The sequence below is a fragment of the Saimiri boliviensis genome, chromosome 5 (assembly GCF_048565385.1).
Source record: "Saimiri boliviensis isolate mSaiBol1 chromosome 5, mSaiBol1.pri, whole genome shotgun sequence".
Taxonomy (NCBI): domain Eukaryota; kingdom Metazoa; phylum Chordata; class Mammalia; order Primates; family Cebidae; genus Saimiri; species Saimiri boliviensis.
In genome coordinates this window covers 116,304,925-116,321,764 of record NC_133453.1, presented here as the reverse complement: position 1 = coordinate 116,321,764, position 16,840 = coordinate 116,304,925, and the positions used below count along the sequence as shown (strand labels likewise).

Here is a 16,840-nt window from a genome sequence, read left to right as displayed (position 1 = left end):
ATGATTCAAAACTGCCCCCAAAACCTATATCCTCTATGAGCACTGAGGTTGGGGCGACTTGGTGCCAAGAGGTCTGGTTTTCCCCTTTAACAGAGGCTTCTGGTCCCACCATCAGGTCCCTCAGTTCAGAGGGTGCAGCAGGGGTCGCAGGCCAAGCAACCAATGGCGACGCGGCTGCGGGGCGGGGACCCGGCGCTCCGCCTCTGCCTCCTGTCCGCCCTCCCAATCCTCCTAGGCCGGCCTCTCTCGCACCTGCGTGTCCCTCTGCGCTCCCACTGTTGCGACTTCTCCCCGCGCTAGCGGGGAAGGGTTTTGGCCTCGCCTCTCGCGAGATCGTCTCCTGCCGCGGCCGCCGCGGCTCCTGGACGCTGACTGGCGGCGCCTGCGCAGCCGCCATGTTCGGTTGCTATGCTGCGGCCTAGGAGAGGGGGTGTGCTGGAGGGAGGAGGAAGAGACAGGGGGAGGAGGGGGAGGAAGAGGAGGTGGAGAAGGAGGGGGGCGACTGAGCTCCTCTTGCACTCTCACACACAAACGCTGCCCAGGATTGCCCGCCCGCTCACGCCGTGCAGCGCGCTTTTCCGCTCCTCGCGCCCCACCACCAACATTGTTCTCTCAGGACTCCTGGGTCCCAGCGGCCGGAATTGGGCCTGAGCCGGGGAGAAAGAGACTTGGCTTTGGCCGAGGGGTCGGAGGATTGGGGCCAGGCCCCCTCCCCCCCGCACTTTTGTGGGGGGTGTGGATTATCTCATCCCCGCAGGGAGGTAGGCGAGGGCGCCGGCTGCCCGCCTCCCTGCCACCTCCCTGGCGGCGCCGGCCCGCGGCTGCCCAGCAGCATGAGGTGGTGCTGGCGGCTCCGGGTCGTGGCGCGACCGCAGCGGCGGCGGCTGCTCGGGGGGCACTGAGGTAGCCCCCCGGGGCGGCACGGCGAACGCGGTTTCCCCGGCGCGCCGGGGCCTCGAGGCTTTTTATCTCCAGCCGAGAGGACGCGGCTGTGATATACGAAGGTAAGAGGTTCTCCGGTCCCCGCCGGCCTCTCGGCCCTGCACGTTGAACGCGAGGATCTTACCTGCATGTGTGGCTCCTGGGAAGTGAGCCAGGTAGGGCAAGTCAGAGGTACAAGAATGATTTAAAAGGAAGGGGAAACAAAACAAAACAAAACAAAACAAAACAAAAAACCACGCTTTCTTACTGAGACCTCTGCTCGTGGGGCTCTCGGGGGTTATAGTTAAAATCTCTGTTATGGTTCAGCGAAGGGACGAGGGATGGAATAGAGATGCGGAGATGGAATGTTCCCCGGCACCTACACTCCAGGTAAAGCTTTGGAATCTTGAGTTTTCCATTGCTGGTAGAATTCCTTTTGTAAAAAAATGGGCTCAAATGAGCCCTTTTTGCACGCTGCATAAGCCAACTATTCCTACCATTGAAGTTTTAAGCCTGTTATGATTCTACCAGTATATACCTGTATTTGGGAATCTGTAGTTGAGGGAAAAAAAAAAAAAAGTTGAGATGTAGGTAAATGCCTAAGCATTTCGCAGGGTTTCCATCAAATGGAACAGCTTACAGTTGCACAGATTATGTGTGGATGTTTCTGCAAAACTTAGGATGGATTTTATGTCTGGGCTTGCATCATTTAGTGACATCAGTATGTACAAGGACGATTTGCAGGATTTTTCGAAACGCTTGTTCTAGGATAACTTGTTATACATCTGCAATATGCCAGCTGCTTTTCGAATAAGAGATTTCAGTAATAATAAGTTTCTGTGTCCAGATCTTGGGCTCAGTTGAAACAGTACAGCTGATTGGCCACATTTAAAACATATTTATGGAGAAAGATAAAAACAAAAGGCCCATGTATCCGACTTGTAAAAGGCAATTAGAGTAAAAAGAAGACTGGAAGAGTAAAAGACAGGATATTTTTAAATCTTGGTTTTCTGAACTTTAATGTACAAGAGGAAAAAAAATTTTCTTTTCAATTTTAAGGGGGAAGGAGATGGCCTTAAAATAAAGAACTGTTCAGAGCCTAAAGTGTGCTTAATGGAATAGAGCTAGATATATTATTTAAATCTTGAATTTGATTAGTATAAATTCAGCTTTCTTTTAAAGAAAACTTGTAAGCAAAAGTTTGTGTATTGTAGAGAACCTTTTTATGCACTTATAAAGTGTGATCATTTTGTGGACAAAACCATTTTTTGTCAGAATAAATTTATGCTCCAATTACCACAAAAGCAATTTTTATGTCTTCTCATTTTTTGTGATACACATATCTTTGTTACATTTTGGATTGAAACACACACGGTCCCATAATATGATCTTGAGTGATTTTTAAGAGAAACAGTCTTTTTTGTACATGAGAGTGTTTGTGATTTTGCTAGTCTCTTTAAAAAATTTGGCAAGAGATTTCTAAAATCCAAGGACGCATCAGTATTTTGTAGTTTTTAAAAATATTAAGTGAGTAGGTTGACGTTTATTAAGTTAGAAAATCACAAGTTCCTCAAAAGTAGTAATAGATGAGGATATGATTTTCTTACTGCCTATTTTTTAGCATCTTAGCTTCAGAGCTGTAGGTATTGAATTGAGTCAAACTTGTGTTTTTTTCTTATGTTCTAATTAAATATCTTTAAAAATGACCCTAGTAACATTGTTACTTTAAATTTATAACACCCAATTTCTAATTTAGGCTAGGTATAAAACCAGCATTGATTGAACATACTTGCTAAAAATACTTTCTGGGTCGGATGTACTTAGAATGCAGCCTCAGGAAAATTCATTTGAACTATTCTACTGTGACCAGTGTACACTTCATTATTGTTGAAGGACTTTTAAAAAATTGTAGATCTCACATACTTGATTTAATGAGTTTGGGCATACATGCCTAACTTTTTAAAAAAAAAAGTATAATAGAGATAGTAATACAAACTTTTCAGTTTTTTTTTTTTTTAACTTGTATGACTTCCTTAGATTGTTATTAAACTGTGATTTGTATTTTTTTTTAAAATAGTTTTGTCTGTTAAACGTAATTGAGGTGTAAAGAACAATATCCATTGTTAACTGTTAGTATGTATGACTTACAAACTCTAAAAGCAGCATCAGTGATCATGGCTTTTAGAAAGTTGTCTTTAAGGAGCAAAATAAGAGACTACCAGATAATTGCAAGGAGGTTGGTTATTGAGAGTACTTTTGCCCATGCTTGAGAGTTAATATGGTCACTTTTAAAGAAGAAAACTTTTCTAAAAATATGTGGAAATCTTGTTTGGTGTGTGTTTAAAGACAAATGTTTAAAAGTTCTGCCTGAATTCTTTGTTAGAATACAAAATTGATCAATTCACTAGGAATGAATGGTTAGTGACTTATTGTGGCTAAATATGAATTGTTGCTCCTATATAAAATTTAGTTATTGGTAGAAGTTTATGAGCTGAGTTGAATTTTGTTGGTTTTCTGGGTTATTGCATGTTATGAAGTTTTTGATATACTGCAGTCCAGATTTGCTGAATTTGCCAGTTTACTAGAATAAGCTGTGAAGCCTTGAAGATTGGCTTAGCATTCTGAAAATCCTTTTTATTGTTTACCAGCGAAGTACTATAGGAAGGAGGTGTTATTATCTCATTTAATATTTACTCAGTAGTACAGATGGTGAGATGGGATATAATGTAGAAATGCCGTAGGATCTTCCGTATTGATAAGAAAGTACCATTGTTTAGGAAGAGCATAATTTCTTATCTTTTGCATGAATGGAGAAAAAGAGGAGGAGAAATTTATTAGACTCTCTTTTATTTCATTAGGGTCATTTTCCCTCACAGTCATTCTTCATTTCATTATTCCTAAGTGAAACATTGGAAGAGAGATGCAGGTATTTGAAGAAATTAGTAAGAACAAAATGAAAATTACATCCTATAGACTATCTTGAAGGGAAGATACCGATTTGGGTTGGTTACTGTGTTTGTATCTTTTAACAAGGAATATATAGAGAGTAGTAGAAAGAAAAAAGGATCCAGAAGGGAAGAGTGTTAGTATTTGCCTGTTAAGTGCCAGACACCGTATAAGGGATTTTTCATGTTATCCCACTCACCAAGTATACTTTATGAGGCAGGTATTACTAATCCCCTGTCCTCTCCCTGCCAAATAGAAGCTAAGGGAAATGAAATAACTTGTCCAGGCTCATACTTCTAGTAAGTGTAATTCTCTAAAACTTATTCTTTAGATTGGTTCTGTCCAACTAAACTTTCCGCAGTGATGGAAATATTCTCTTTTCCTTCAACTTTATTGAAGTATAATTGGCAAGTATTGATAGAAATATTTTTTGCACTGTTAGATGTGGTAGCCATTAACCATGTGTGGCTATGGAGCACTTAAAAGTTGATGAGCATGTCTGAGAAACTAAATTTAAAATTGTATTTAATTTTAATCAATTTAAATTTATAGCTAGATGTGGTTAGTAGCTATAGTATTGGACAGCATAACTGTAGGTCTTGCTGCTTAGAAAATCTGAGTTCTAGTATTTAATCTTTCACTAGCTTATTTATGTGTGACATTAGGCAAGTTATTTAGTTCTGGACTTCAATTTAATCTGGTGTGAAAATAAAAGGGTTGCCACTAAAAGATTATCTCCAAGGTTCCTTCTTGCTCTAAAGTTCTGTGATTCTTATTAAAATGTACAGCAGCATTTAATATTCACAAGCATTATATCTAAAAGGATCCCCTCCCCAATATGCTCACCCATTACCTAAGGATTTTTGTTTAGTCAGTTTCTCTTTTTGAGAAGAGTATGTGTAAAGCACACATAAAGGATAATAGATTATTCCCTACCTCCCGCAATTGTTTGGCAAAAACACTGTGTAACTCAAGGCCGTACTTTATGTTGGAACAAAGTTTAAATCTTTAAAGGCCATATTTTAACATGCCACTGTCCCGTTTAAAAATATATAGGAGTTCCTTGTTGCTTATCAAGTTCATTCCAAATTTACCTGTTTGGCCTTGAAGACTTTCCACCAACTTCATCTCATTAACCTTGTTTCTCATTCTTGCTTAAAAAGGAAAATATTCTTGTTTTTTCCTTTGTCCTTGTTTTTTTAATTTAAATATCTCCATCTCCATCCATGTGCATCCTCTTTAAACCTTTTTCAAAATTCACCTGTTTTTGGAAGAATGCTGCTTAATTCACTCACAGGATCAGTTAATGAACCCTTAGGTAATAAGTACCCTTAGGTAAATATATACTTGTTTAGATATAGTTCAGTACATTCTTCTTAAGCTTTTTTTTTTTTTCCTTCTTAAGTTTTTATGTTACTCCTCTGTTTCCTTAATTTTCTTAGGTTAAAAAAATTAAAACAGGAATTGTTTCTTTTGTATTGCCTCATAAATTTAGTCAATTTTTCAGCAGTGCTTCTTTAAAACGTTGCTAATTTAAAAAAAAGATAAATACTGTGACAACATTTACCCTTGATACTGTAATAGATATTTTTTGTTTCCTTCCAGGTAATTGTTCATATTTTTAAAAATAAAGTTGTGTGATAGAGATAGAATTTTGAGAGTAATGTATTGGGGACATTGTATAGTAGAGGCTGTGAATGTAGGGAAAAGATCATAGACTTTGGAGTCAAACCTGGTGTGGAATCTAGCCTCAAAAACCTTGGGCAAATTATATAATTTCTGAGTCAGTTGGCCAGTTGGCCTTGAATTGTTGTGACGATTAAGATTACATTATATGTAAGGCATGTAGCAGTGTGCTTTAAATAGAAGAGATGGTCAATAAGTGATAGCTGGTATTATTTCTTCCATTTTCCTATTCCCATCTTCATGAATATTATTTATTTTAGCTACCCAAAGCCACCAAAGTCAATGAATGTAATTTAAATGATAGTTAACATTCACGTGATATACCGTAACTGATTTAGACATTTACCTTTTGCTACCAATTTTTTTGTTTATTTCCTCAGTTTAAAACACCCAGGACTGGGATAAGGTCAGGTGTCATGAATATTTATTTCTATGCCAGATCTCTGTCTTACAAAAGTACCTAGGTGGGTGTTGCCCCTTTGTTTTGGGGAAAAAAATGCTAATATAATTGTGTTTCATTGTTTTAGTTAATGTAATTTGAAAATTTTGGTTTATTTGGGGATGACGTAGTGAACATTCCTTTATATATAGTTAAGCAAACATTTGAAATGCCCATTGTAGTGGGAGCAATGGTATAAAGGTAAATAAGACGTGATTTGTGTCCTTGAGCTCAAATTCTAGGATGGTAACACATGTCAACAAACAATTACAATTCATAGTGACAGTGTAATAAGATCTGGGGAAAGAGAAGTGGCATTTGAACATGGTCTTGAGGATCATTTGGAATTGATCTGGGTAGAGAGAACAGCATGTACAAAAGGTCAAAATATGAAAGGATGCATAGTGCGTTTGGAGAAATGTGAGTTGTCTTGTTGGATATGTCTGTGTCTGGGTTGGGTGTGGTTGCCGGTTCCTGTGAGTGAATCTTTGTCTTTGTGTATGTGTGTAGGTGTTGATTGCAGTGGGAAATGAAGCCTTGTGAGGGTCGTTGTGTTTGGGCAATGAGTGGGATCATTTTAAAGCCTTTAAAATAGAACTTTCCAACCAGTGTGCCATGAAGCGTTTACCGGTGTGTTGGAGAGCAAGATACTCTTCAGCTTATGGGACCTGGGCATATTAGATCCCCTCCCCCCATCCCACCCCAGGATGGTTTCTTTTGGCTTTGAATAGCCTTTGTGGCTTATTCCAGTGTGCTAAGAAATTATTTTCTTTGTTGCCAAGTTGGGAAAAGGATTGGGAAAACCACTGTTTTAGAGATTCTAAGTATTGGAAAGTTTATGGTATCTACTCACCCTTGGCATCCACTATGTAGTCAGAAATAAATACTAAATCCTGAAGTAAGCTTAAGGTAAGTCAGAGTCCCCCCTCTTTCTCCCTCTTTTTCTTTCCCTTTACCCACTGCCGCCTCCACTTCACTGGTGTGTGTGCATGTGTGTGTGTATGTGTGAAATAGCTTCATTTAGTCTGCCTCTTGCAGAATCAGCATTAACATTCAGGAACAATTGTAGGTATTTAAATAAGGGATGGTAAGATTAGATGTAGATTTTGAAAGGTAACTCCTGACTTGTAGATAATGATGCGAAGATACAAGGATAATGCAAGGATGAGATTAGAAGTGAAACAGAGACCAGATACAGTTGTAGTGGTTCAGGGGAGGGATGATAGGAACTAAAAATAGGAAAATATAGATAAGGATATAAGATTAGAACTGGAAACTGACTAGTTTCACTAGACTTGAGAGTCCATTTGGACTTGGTAGGGAAGAGTTAAAGATGATGCTAAGATTTCTTTGGCAACTTCCCTTTTTTAGCAAGGGAAGGCCAAATGATTGTTATCAAGCACTTCCAGTGAGCCAGGTGTTTGGTAGACAGCAGAGTTGTCACGAGTTCTCATTTAACATTTTGAAATAATTTCAGACCTAATGAGAAATCTCAAAAAAGGTATGACAGCCGGGCGCGGTGGCTCAAGCCTGTAATCCCAGCACTTTGGGAGGCCGAGGCGGGTGGATCATGAGGTCGAGAGATCGAGACCATCGTGGTCAACATGGTGAAACCCCGTGTCTACTAAAAGTGCAAAAAATTAGCTGGGCATGGTGGCACGTGCCTGTAATCCCAGCTACTCAGGAGGCTGAAGCGGGAGAATTGCCTGAGCCCAGGAGGCGGAGGTTGCGGTGAGCCGAGATCGCGCCATTGCACTCCAGCCTGGGTAACAAGGGCGGAACTCCGTCTCAAAAAAAAAAAAAAAAAAAAATATGACAAAACTCCTGAATTGCCTTCACCTAATTTTTAACATTGTACTAGCTATATATCATGTGTATACACAATGCGAGATGAGCCTGGAACATCTCCTTGTGCTTGGCTCAGTAAAGCCTTCTTTTCCAGATGCCCCAAGAGGTAATGTTGGAATTGTCTTTAGCCTCTTCCCTTTTTCTGCTATATCTAATTGGATTCTTAAATTTCAGTGAACCAACCTCATTATCTGTCATCTCTGGTCCTACATTTTAATCCTTCTTTCTTCATTTCAGGGGAATGCACCATTTCTAATTTCATTTGACAGTTTTCTGAATTATTTGAGAGCAGGTTGCAGATATGACGCCTATACCTCCTAAATATTTTAGTGTATATGTAGCAGAACAAGACAGTCTCCTATATAACTGTCAAATCAGGAAGTAACATTGATATAGCACTACCTTCAGGTCCCTAGATGCCATTCAGATTTTTCCCACTATCCCAGTAGTATCTCTCTCTTCTTTTTGGTCCAGGATCCAATTCAGGTTCACACATTACATTTAATTGTCACATCTTTTAGTCTCCATCAGTTTGAAATGGTTCCTCAATATTTCCCTGTCCTTTATGACCTTGACAATTTTAACAAGTAGAGTCCTTTTTTCTATAATGTGTTCCTCAACTTAAGTTCATCTAATGGTTCCTCATGTGCAGACTGAGTGCATTGTTGGCAGGAATGCCATAGAAATAATGTGATATTCTTAGTACGTCACTGGGAGATGTGCTGTATATTCCTACTGCTAGTGATGTTTAACTTTGAACACCTGTTAAATTCAAGTCTGCTGGGTTTCTCTACTATGACGTTATCATTTTTTCCTTTTGTAATTGAGAATTCTTGTGTGAAAAGGTATCTAGGAGTGTGTCAATATTCCTCATCAGACCTCTAACCACTAGCCTTCAGGTCTGATGACTGCTGCCTGAATCAGCCACAACTGTGAAAGTTGTCACCTACATTTATTAGTTCATATTCTACTGAAAGAAGATTTCCCCCTTCTTCTCCATTCATTCATTCATTCATTTATATCAATATATACTCCTGGGCTTGTTTCTGTTTAGTGGTTTTTATTAGTTACTGTCATTTTAAAATTTTATTTTGTGGGTCAAATTGTCCCAAATTTGGCCAGTGAGAACTCCTTTAAGTTGGCTCCTCTATCCTCCTTGACCCTGTCCCCTTCTTGGTGTGTTTCCTTACTTTTGGGCCTATCAAGATGTTCCAGATCAGGCGTCCCCAAACTACGACCCATGGGCCGCATGTGGCCCCCTGAGGCCATTTATCCGGCCCCCGGCCGCACTTCAGGAAGGGGCACCTCTTTCATTGGTGGTCAGTGAGAGGAGCACAGTATGTGGCGGCCCTCCAACGGCCTGAGGGACAGTGAACTGGCCCCCTGTGTAAAAAGTTTGGGGACGCCTGTTCCAGATGATCTTAATATTGCCCTGTTCCAGCTCTGAAATCATTTATTTCTCCAAGGAATCCTGGTGTTTTTTTTTTTTTTTTTTTAACTATAGGTGATATTTAGAAACAGATTCCAGTGTTTAGTGTGTTCATTTCTGCTGATATATCGTCACTTTTAGGGGGATAGAGCTAGGAAATTCATATATGTATACGTACATCTGAATCTGTTTCTGTGCCTATGTGCAGGTATTTTAAAAGTTCACACTGATACAACCAATTCCAGTCTAACATCTCAGGATTCATCTAGCCTTTTCTCTTTCTGTATTTGTAAATCTCTTCTCTAGCAGTGAGAAATTGGTTCCTATTGTCTCCTCAGTGTATTTACTTACTTGCTGGATCCCCTTGTATGTGCCAATCCTCTGACCCCACATTAGTTGTCTCATTTCTCCTTGCTTTCACCTCTGAGGCCTGTGGCATGGGGTCCTCAGGGCATGCTGCCAGGTCCATGTAGTAAAGAGAACTTCTCATTTAATCTTTTATCCCCTTCATTTAATCAGGACAGAAATTTGTTAGGAAGGTGCTATCCCCAGTTTTAAAAGGAAAAAAAGAGCTGAAATTCAGAAAGGTATGTGTTTTTAGGCATGTGACTATGTAAATAGCTGAGTAAATATTTTGCATTCAGATTCATCTAATACTGAAACCTCTTTTCTCTCCTGTACTGCATAGTCTCTATATATGGAACCAAAGTGGCAGGATTTAAGGTTGTATATAGATGGTAGCCGAAGCAGTGTGACTGCCGCTGCTTATGAAGTATGTATAAAGTTAGGAAGAAGCACACTGACAGAGCTCCTAACTACCATCATTGAAAGATTAAGGGGTCTCGGAAATGAAGAAGCCACTGAAGAAGACTGAAAGAAGGGTGGTGAGAGGAGTGTGGTTGTGTACTAGATCATGATGAAGTAAGGAATTTTACGAAGCTGTCATGCTGCTGAGAGAAAAAGTGAAGACCAAAAGACTTTGAATTTGACTACTGGAAAGTTATTGATAATCTTAGCTAGTTGGTTTTCCAGTATGTTCAGGCAAGCCACCTGTATCAGAATCACTGAGATACTAATGAAAAATATGAACTCCCCAGGTCTCGTCTCAGACCATACAGATTCTTAAAAGGGTTAATGGGGAGCTACAGAGTGGTAGTAGTGTGGAAGATCTGCTGAAATGCTAAGGTTCTTCTGAGGTGTACTAGTTTGAAGTTTGTTGCTTTAGCAGACAAGTTATAGTAGAAAGGTGTGATGAACTAAATTGAGGAAACCAAGTGTACAGTGAATATAGATGAGACAACTCTTTGAGAAGTCTGGCCATAGAGGTAAGAGACCTCAGGTCATGGAAGAATAGGGGACAGCATCAAGAAAAATACTTTTGTTTCAAAGGTTACATACGCCTTCACATTTGTTGGGCTTAAGAGAAGGAAACTATAGTGGTTATTTTAAAGTTGAGTAAACAAAACTATATAGCAACATCTACTATCAAAAAAATGCCCTGCGTGAACTTTGGTAGGTATCTAGGATAGCTGCATGCTCCCATTTTAAATGCCATCTTTTGGTAGGTCTTTGGAGTAATCTAAGGGTCACTGTTTATTTTGTTTTTACTTAAATTTGGATCTTGTCAGAAAGTAAAAAAACGAAAAGAACAAAAAAAGGGAAAGAAAAAAAACAAAATTTGTATCTTGTCTTTTTGTTATACAGTTGTGTTAAGAGCTTCTCTTAGTTCATTTTTATATGAATTCTAAGTATATTCTTGTGTATAGATGAGTCATCAGCAATACAATTAAAAATTATATCCAGAATTGGAGGAGACTTTAGACGGAAAGCCAATCCGGGACAAATTTAATGTATTCTTTGAGCATCAACTAGGTACCAGGCACCGTGCTTGTTGAATAAGACATCTCTTTATCATCAAGATTATTGTTCGTTCTTCAGAGGAACTTGAAATCTAGTATATAGCTAGAAATGGTACAGACAAGTCATAGATAATTATGTTAGTCTACAGCAAAGTAAGTATAGATAAGTCAATGTTTAATTAATACAGCAATATATATTACCATGATTCTCAGACTTGTCATTTTAAAATTGTATTTAAATTGTATTTTCGTATTTGAATTGGCAACATGGCTACATGGTTCAAGTTTCAAAATAATAGTAATAGTGGGAAGTCTTGATACTCTTTCCTGTACTGTATAGATAACTACTTTTATTTTTATATATTCTATGCAAATAATATTTTATATATTTTATTCAAATAGAAACACATATAATATAGATTATTGTTTCCCCCTACCTTTTTATGTAGAAGGTATTTAATATATTAATGTTTTGTACCATGATTTTTAAATTTAAAATATACTTGGGAGGTCACTTGACTTCATTATATAAAGCGTTGTCCCTTTTTTCTTCTTCTTTTTAAAAAATATATGTTCTATTGTGTAGATACACGATTAAGCTAATTCTAATTATTTAAAATTTAAGTTTTAGACCCATTTATTTGTGTGACCCATTTGCTTTCACCTCTTTCTGTATGAACTAGTGCTCCCTGAGGAATTTTAGATTAATGACCTGACTTTTCTGCATCTAAAGGGCCTTTTTTTTTTTTTTGAGATGGAATCTCTCTCTGTTGCCCAGGCTGGAATGCAGTAGCATGATCTTGGCTCACTGCAACATTCGCCTCCCAGCTTCCAGTGATTCTCCTGCCTCAACCTCCCAAGTAGCTGTGACTACTACAGGTGTGCGCCACCTCACCCAGCTAGGGCCTAACTTTTAAAAAGCTTGTCAGCTTCTGCTTTTACTCAGTAGAAACCAGTTACCATGTAACAAGTCTGACTACCTTGACACTGCTGTGCTGTGAAGAAGCCAGACTTTCACAGGAGAGACGGACACTTGTGGACGAGTACTTCAGCGAGGACATGTAAGAGTGATACCTTCTTGAATTTTTCAGCCCAGTGTAGGCATCAACTGAATGTAGATGAGTTAATGATCCCAAATGATGCCAGATGACATCCAGTGCAGCAGAAGAGCTGCCTAATCTAGCTTTTACCCAATTCGTGGCCAGGGAGTTGAGAGACATATAAATCCTTATTGTTTGAAAATGAATGAATGAATGAATGAATGAATGAAGGCAGGTGGGTTTCTTTGAGCACAGATCTGTATCTGTTCTGCTCTGTCCTGGTTGTCTGTATTTCAGTGTCCTATTTTTAAATTCCTGTACTCCATTCTTATAGCTGGAGCTCTCTGCTATCTCCTGTGTCAAGAGCCACAAAATTAGATGTGTTGCCTTCTGCCATGTTTCCTTATTGTGTTTTTCCCTGATTGCTGGGATACCACCTGCATATCTGACCTCTACGATGCTAAGGACCTGCTTGCCTGGGTCACTGCTTATTGCCTGATACTATAAGCTCAGGATACTGTTTTCTAACTGCCTGTCTGTATTGCCTCTCTTATCATCATTAGTGAGTTTCCCTCTTCTCCCCTAATTTTCTGTATTGTATCCCTATCAGCACTTGTGTTTTAGTTTGTCAATGTGAAACTTGGCAAAACTTTTGAAATTATTTGGGATGATCGAAAATTATCTTGATGTTGTTATAAGTCCATCATGCCTCATCTGGACTCTTGTAGTAGTCTGTTTAAGTGCAGTTTGCTATAGTTTTGCCTTTTATAATCTTTACGCTGTATCCAGAGTGATCTGACCTTCATGTTTGATCAGAATTCTTTTGTTATCTGTCCATCTGTTGATGAAATGAAGGAATTTTTCTCTTTTTCTTTTTTTTTTTGGAGACGGAGTTTCGCTCTTGTTACCCAGGCTGGAGTGCAATGGCACGATCTCGGCTCACCGCAACCTCCGCCTCCTGGGTTCAAGCAGTTCTCCTGCCTCAGCGTCCTGAGCAGCTGGGATTACAGGCACACACCACCATGCCCAGCTAATTTTTTGTATTTTTAGTAGAGACGGAGTTTCACCATGTTGACCAGGATGGTCTCGATCTCTCGACCTCGTGATCCACCCGCCTCGGCCTCCCAAAGTGCTGGGATTACAGGCTTGAGCCACTGTGCCCGGCCAAAATGAAGGAATTTTTCAAAGGGATGAAAATTACTTGGGAAACATCAGTTTTTAAGATATTATTCTTTTTGTCTGTTTCTTTTTTAGATACTTCTTGTTCATGAAAGCAAAATATCATTACAAAATAAGGAAAATCTTTCTAACTTATCTTACTGTTTATTGCCCAGTATATATTGCAGTCAGTTACAGTGACTTAACGTAAACAAGAAGCTGCTAGGGACAACGAAATGTCTTAATTGGGAAGATCGTGATTTGAAAACGTTCTCTTAGGTGATTCTGATACTGTGACCCACTTTGCATCTAGCTATTTTTATGGCTTTTGATCTGTGTTATTATAATTCTTTACAAATAATTTTATAGTCAATAGTTTGTTATATGCAATTCTGAAATTCTCATATCCCTAAAAAACCCAAAAGTTTTATTAACTAATTTGGCAACCAAACTTGACCTATACTGATATGAGGCTGCTTAGGTTTATTTATTCCACTTAGAGTACACACTTTTCATGTTCTTTAAATAAATTTTATTTATTTTTTTTTTTTGAGACGGAGTCTCTGTCTGTTACCCAGCTTGGAGTACAGTGGCATGATTTTGGCTCACTGCAACCTCCACCTCCCAGGTTCAAGTAATTCTCCTGCCTCAGCCTCCAAGTAGCTGGGATTATAGGTGCATGCCGCCACACCCCGCTAATTTTTTATGGTTTTTGTGGGACAGGCTGATCTCCTGACCTTAAGTGATCTACCTGCCTCAGCCTCCCAAAGTGCTGGAATTACAGGGGTGGGCCACCGTGACCAGCCTTTAAAGAAAATTTAAATAGCACTACGGTTGAATACAGGGTGCTGCCCTAGAACAAAGAACCTTACTTGATGTAAGGTATCTGTGCCATATTACCTCTCTATGTCCCAGATACTCTGAAATTCAAAACACTTTTGAAAGTGTTTTGAAGCTAGAGATGTCAGATACGGGACTGTAGATCTGAACCACCAACTTTCCTAGCAATGGAGAGAAATGGTACTTTGTTTTCTTTTGTATTTTTTTTTTTAGTGATAATATAGTTGACCATTTTTTCATGTTAATGTACTAATTTCATTTCTTGCTTATATTCTTCAAATTCTTTATTCATTTATCTGTGCAGATAAATAGTTTTTCTTACTAATGTATAATACTGTAGATACTAACTGGTTTTCTGTTAGCACAATAGCATGCCTGAGACACATTCTAAGTTTTTGTATCTAGCATATTAACGGGAAATGCTACAAGTTGAAAATGCATATACAGTTGACGCTTGAACAACATGGATTTAAATTGTGTGGGTCCACTTATATGTGGATTTTAAAAAATATGTTAGAAAAATTTTTGGAGGTTTGGGACAATTTAAAAAAAAACACAGGTGAACTATGTAGTCTAAAGATATCAAGAAGTTTTTTCAATTAAGAAAAAACTGACTGGGTGTAGTGGCTCACACCTGTAATCCCAGCACTTTGGGAGGCCAAGGTGGGCGAATCACTAGGTCAGGAGTTTGAGATCAGCCTGACCAACATAGTGAAATCTTGTCTCTACTAAAAATACAAAAATCAGCTGGATGTGGTGGCATGTGCCTGTAATCCCAGCTACTTGGGAGGTTGAGGCAGTAGAATCGCTTGAACCTGGGAGGCAGAGGTTGCAGTGAGCTGAGATTGCGCCACTGCACTCCAGCCTGGGCAACATAGCAAGACTGTGTCTCAAAAAAAAAAAAAAAAAAAAAGAAAGAAAGAAAGAAAGGAAAAAAGGTAAAGAAAAAACCAAAAAGGAAAAATTAGGTGTGTCATGAATACATAAAATGTATATAGATACTAGTCTATTTTATCATTTACTACCATAAAATATACACAAATCTATTATAAAAAGTTAAAATTTAGCAAAACTTACACAGACCACTTATGGTATCATTTGTGGTTGAGAGAAATGTGAGTAAATACAAAGATGCAGTATTAACTGCATAAAATTAACTATCTTACATAATGTATTACTGTAATAATTTAGTAACCACCTCTATTTCTAGTGAGCTCAAGTGTTGGAAGTATCCATTTAAAATGTCATGCGATGCTGATCATCTCCATGTGAGTAGTTTGTCTCTCCATTTAATTGCCTATCACAATAAAAAGTGATCTTTTGTGGTTCTCCAGTATTTTCCAGCATATGTTTCATTATGTTTAGTGCAATATCATAAAACTTGAATAACACCACGGAACACATATGAAGTGCAATTAGTGATGCTGGAAGTGCTCCAAAGGAGAGAAATGTCACGACATTACAAGAAAAAATTGAATGGCTTGATATGTACCATAGATTGGGGTGTGCAGCTTTGGTTGCCTGCCATTTCAAGAGAAATGAATCCAGCATAAGGACTGTTTTTTTGTTTTTGTTTTGTTTTGTTTTGTTTTTTTTAAAGGAAATCTGTGAAGGGGTTGCTACAACTACACAAGCAGTTGCAAAAACCTTGCACTTTTTTGTGAAATACCTTTTTATCGCACATGGAAAATGCAGTTTTTATGTGGGTGCAGGATTGCTGTTAGAAAGGCACACTTACAGACTCTAATATGATTTGAGTAAAAGCAAAGTCATTATACAACAACTTAAAGCAAAAGAAAGGTGAAGGATCTAGAGCTGGAGAACTTAATGCCATCCAAGTATGGTTTGATAGTTTTAGAAAGAATTCAGCTTAAAAAATGTCAGGATAACAGGAGAAGCAGCTTCTGCCAACTAAGAGACAACAGATGAGTTCCTAGACACCATTAAGAAAATCATTGAGGAGAAAAGATATCTGCCAAACAGGTTTTTAATACAGATGAAGATGCCCTATTCTGGGAGGTGGGGGAAAGTCACAAAGAACATTTATTAGTAAGAGAGAAGTGAGCACCAAGATTTAAGGCAGTAAGAGATAGGCTAACTCTACTGTTTTGTGCAAATGTGTTGGTTTTATGATTAGGGACTGCCCTTATCTATAAAGCTGCTCATCTCTAGGCCTTGATGGGTAAGGTCAATACCAGCTGCCAGTCTACTGGTTGTGTAACAAGAAGGCTTGGACAAGAACCCTTTTTCTGGATTGGTTTTATCTTTGCTTTGTCTCTAACGTCAGGAGTTACTTTGCCAGTAAGGGACTGCCTTTTAAAGTTCTTTTGATGTTGAACAATGCCTCTGGCCACCCAGAACCCTATGAGTTTAACCCTGTGTCAAAGTGGTCTACTTGCTCTCCTAAACACATCTCTAATTCAGACTCCATATTGGTGAGTCCTAAGGACCTTTAAGGCTCCTTACTTGTGACACTTTATGGAAAGGATTGTCAGCATCATGGAAGAGATAGAACATCATGGAAATCTGGAGGACTACACTATTGAAGCTGTCATTGTTGTTACAGAAAAAGCTTTGAAAGCCATCAGGCCTGAAACCATAAATTCCTGCCGCAGAAAACTTTGTCCAGATGTTGTGCATGACTTCACAGGATTTACAACAGAGTCAATCAGGG

At 38.8% G+C, this 16,840-nt stretch overlaps 1 protein-coding gene across 4 annotated transcripts in view; it reads left to right on the top strand.

Moving 5' to 3' along the window:
• The first annotated feature begins 893 nt into the window (after window positions 1-893).
• The window catches only part of PTPN4 (protein tyrosine phosphatase non-receptor type 4), a 227,740-nt gene continuing 211,793 nt past the window's right edge, over window positions 894-16,840 (top strand). For 2 of the 4 annotated variants that reach the window (XM_074399850.1, XM_074399853.1), the window contains exon 1: window positions 1,106-1,311. In XM_074399850.1, the coding sequence (XP_074255951.1) occupies window positions 1,287-1,311 (25 nt within the window). In that variant the 5' untranslated portion in view covers window positions 1,106-1,286. The other 2 variants (XM_074399851.1, XM_074399852.1) reach the window with 2 other exon arrangements.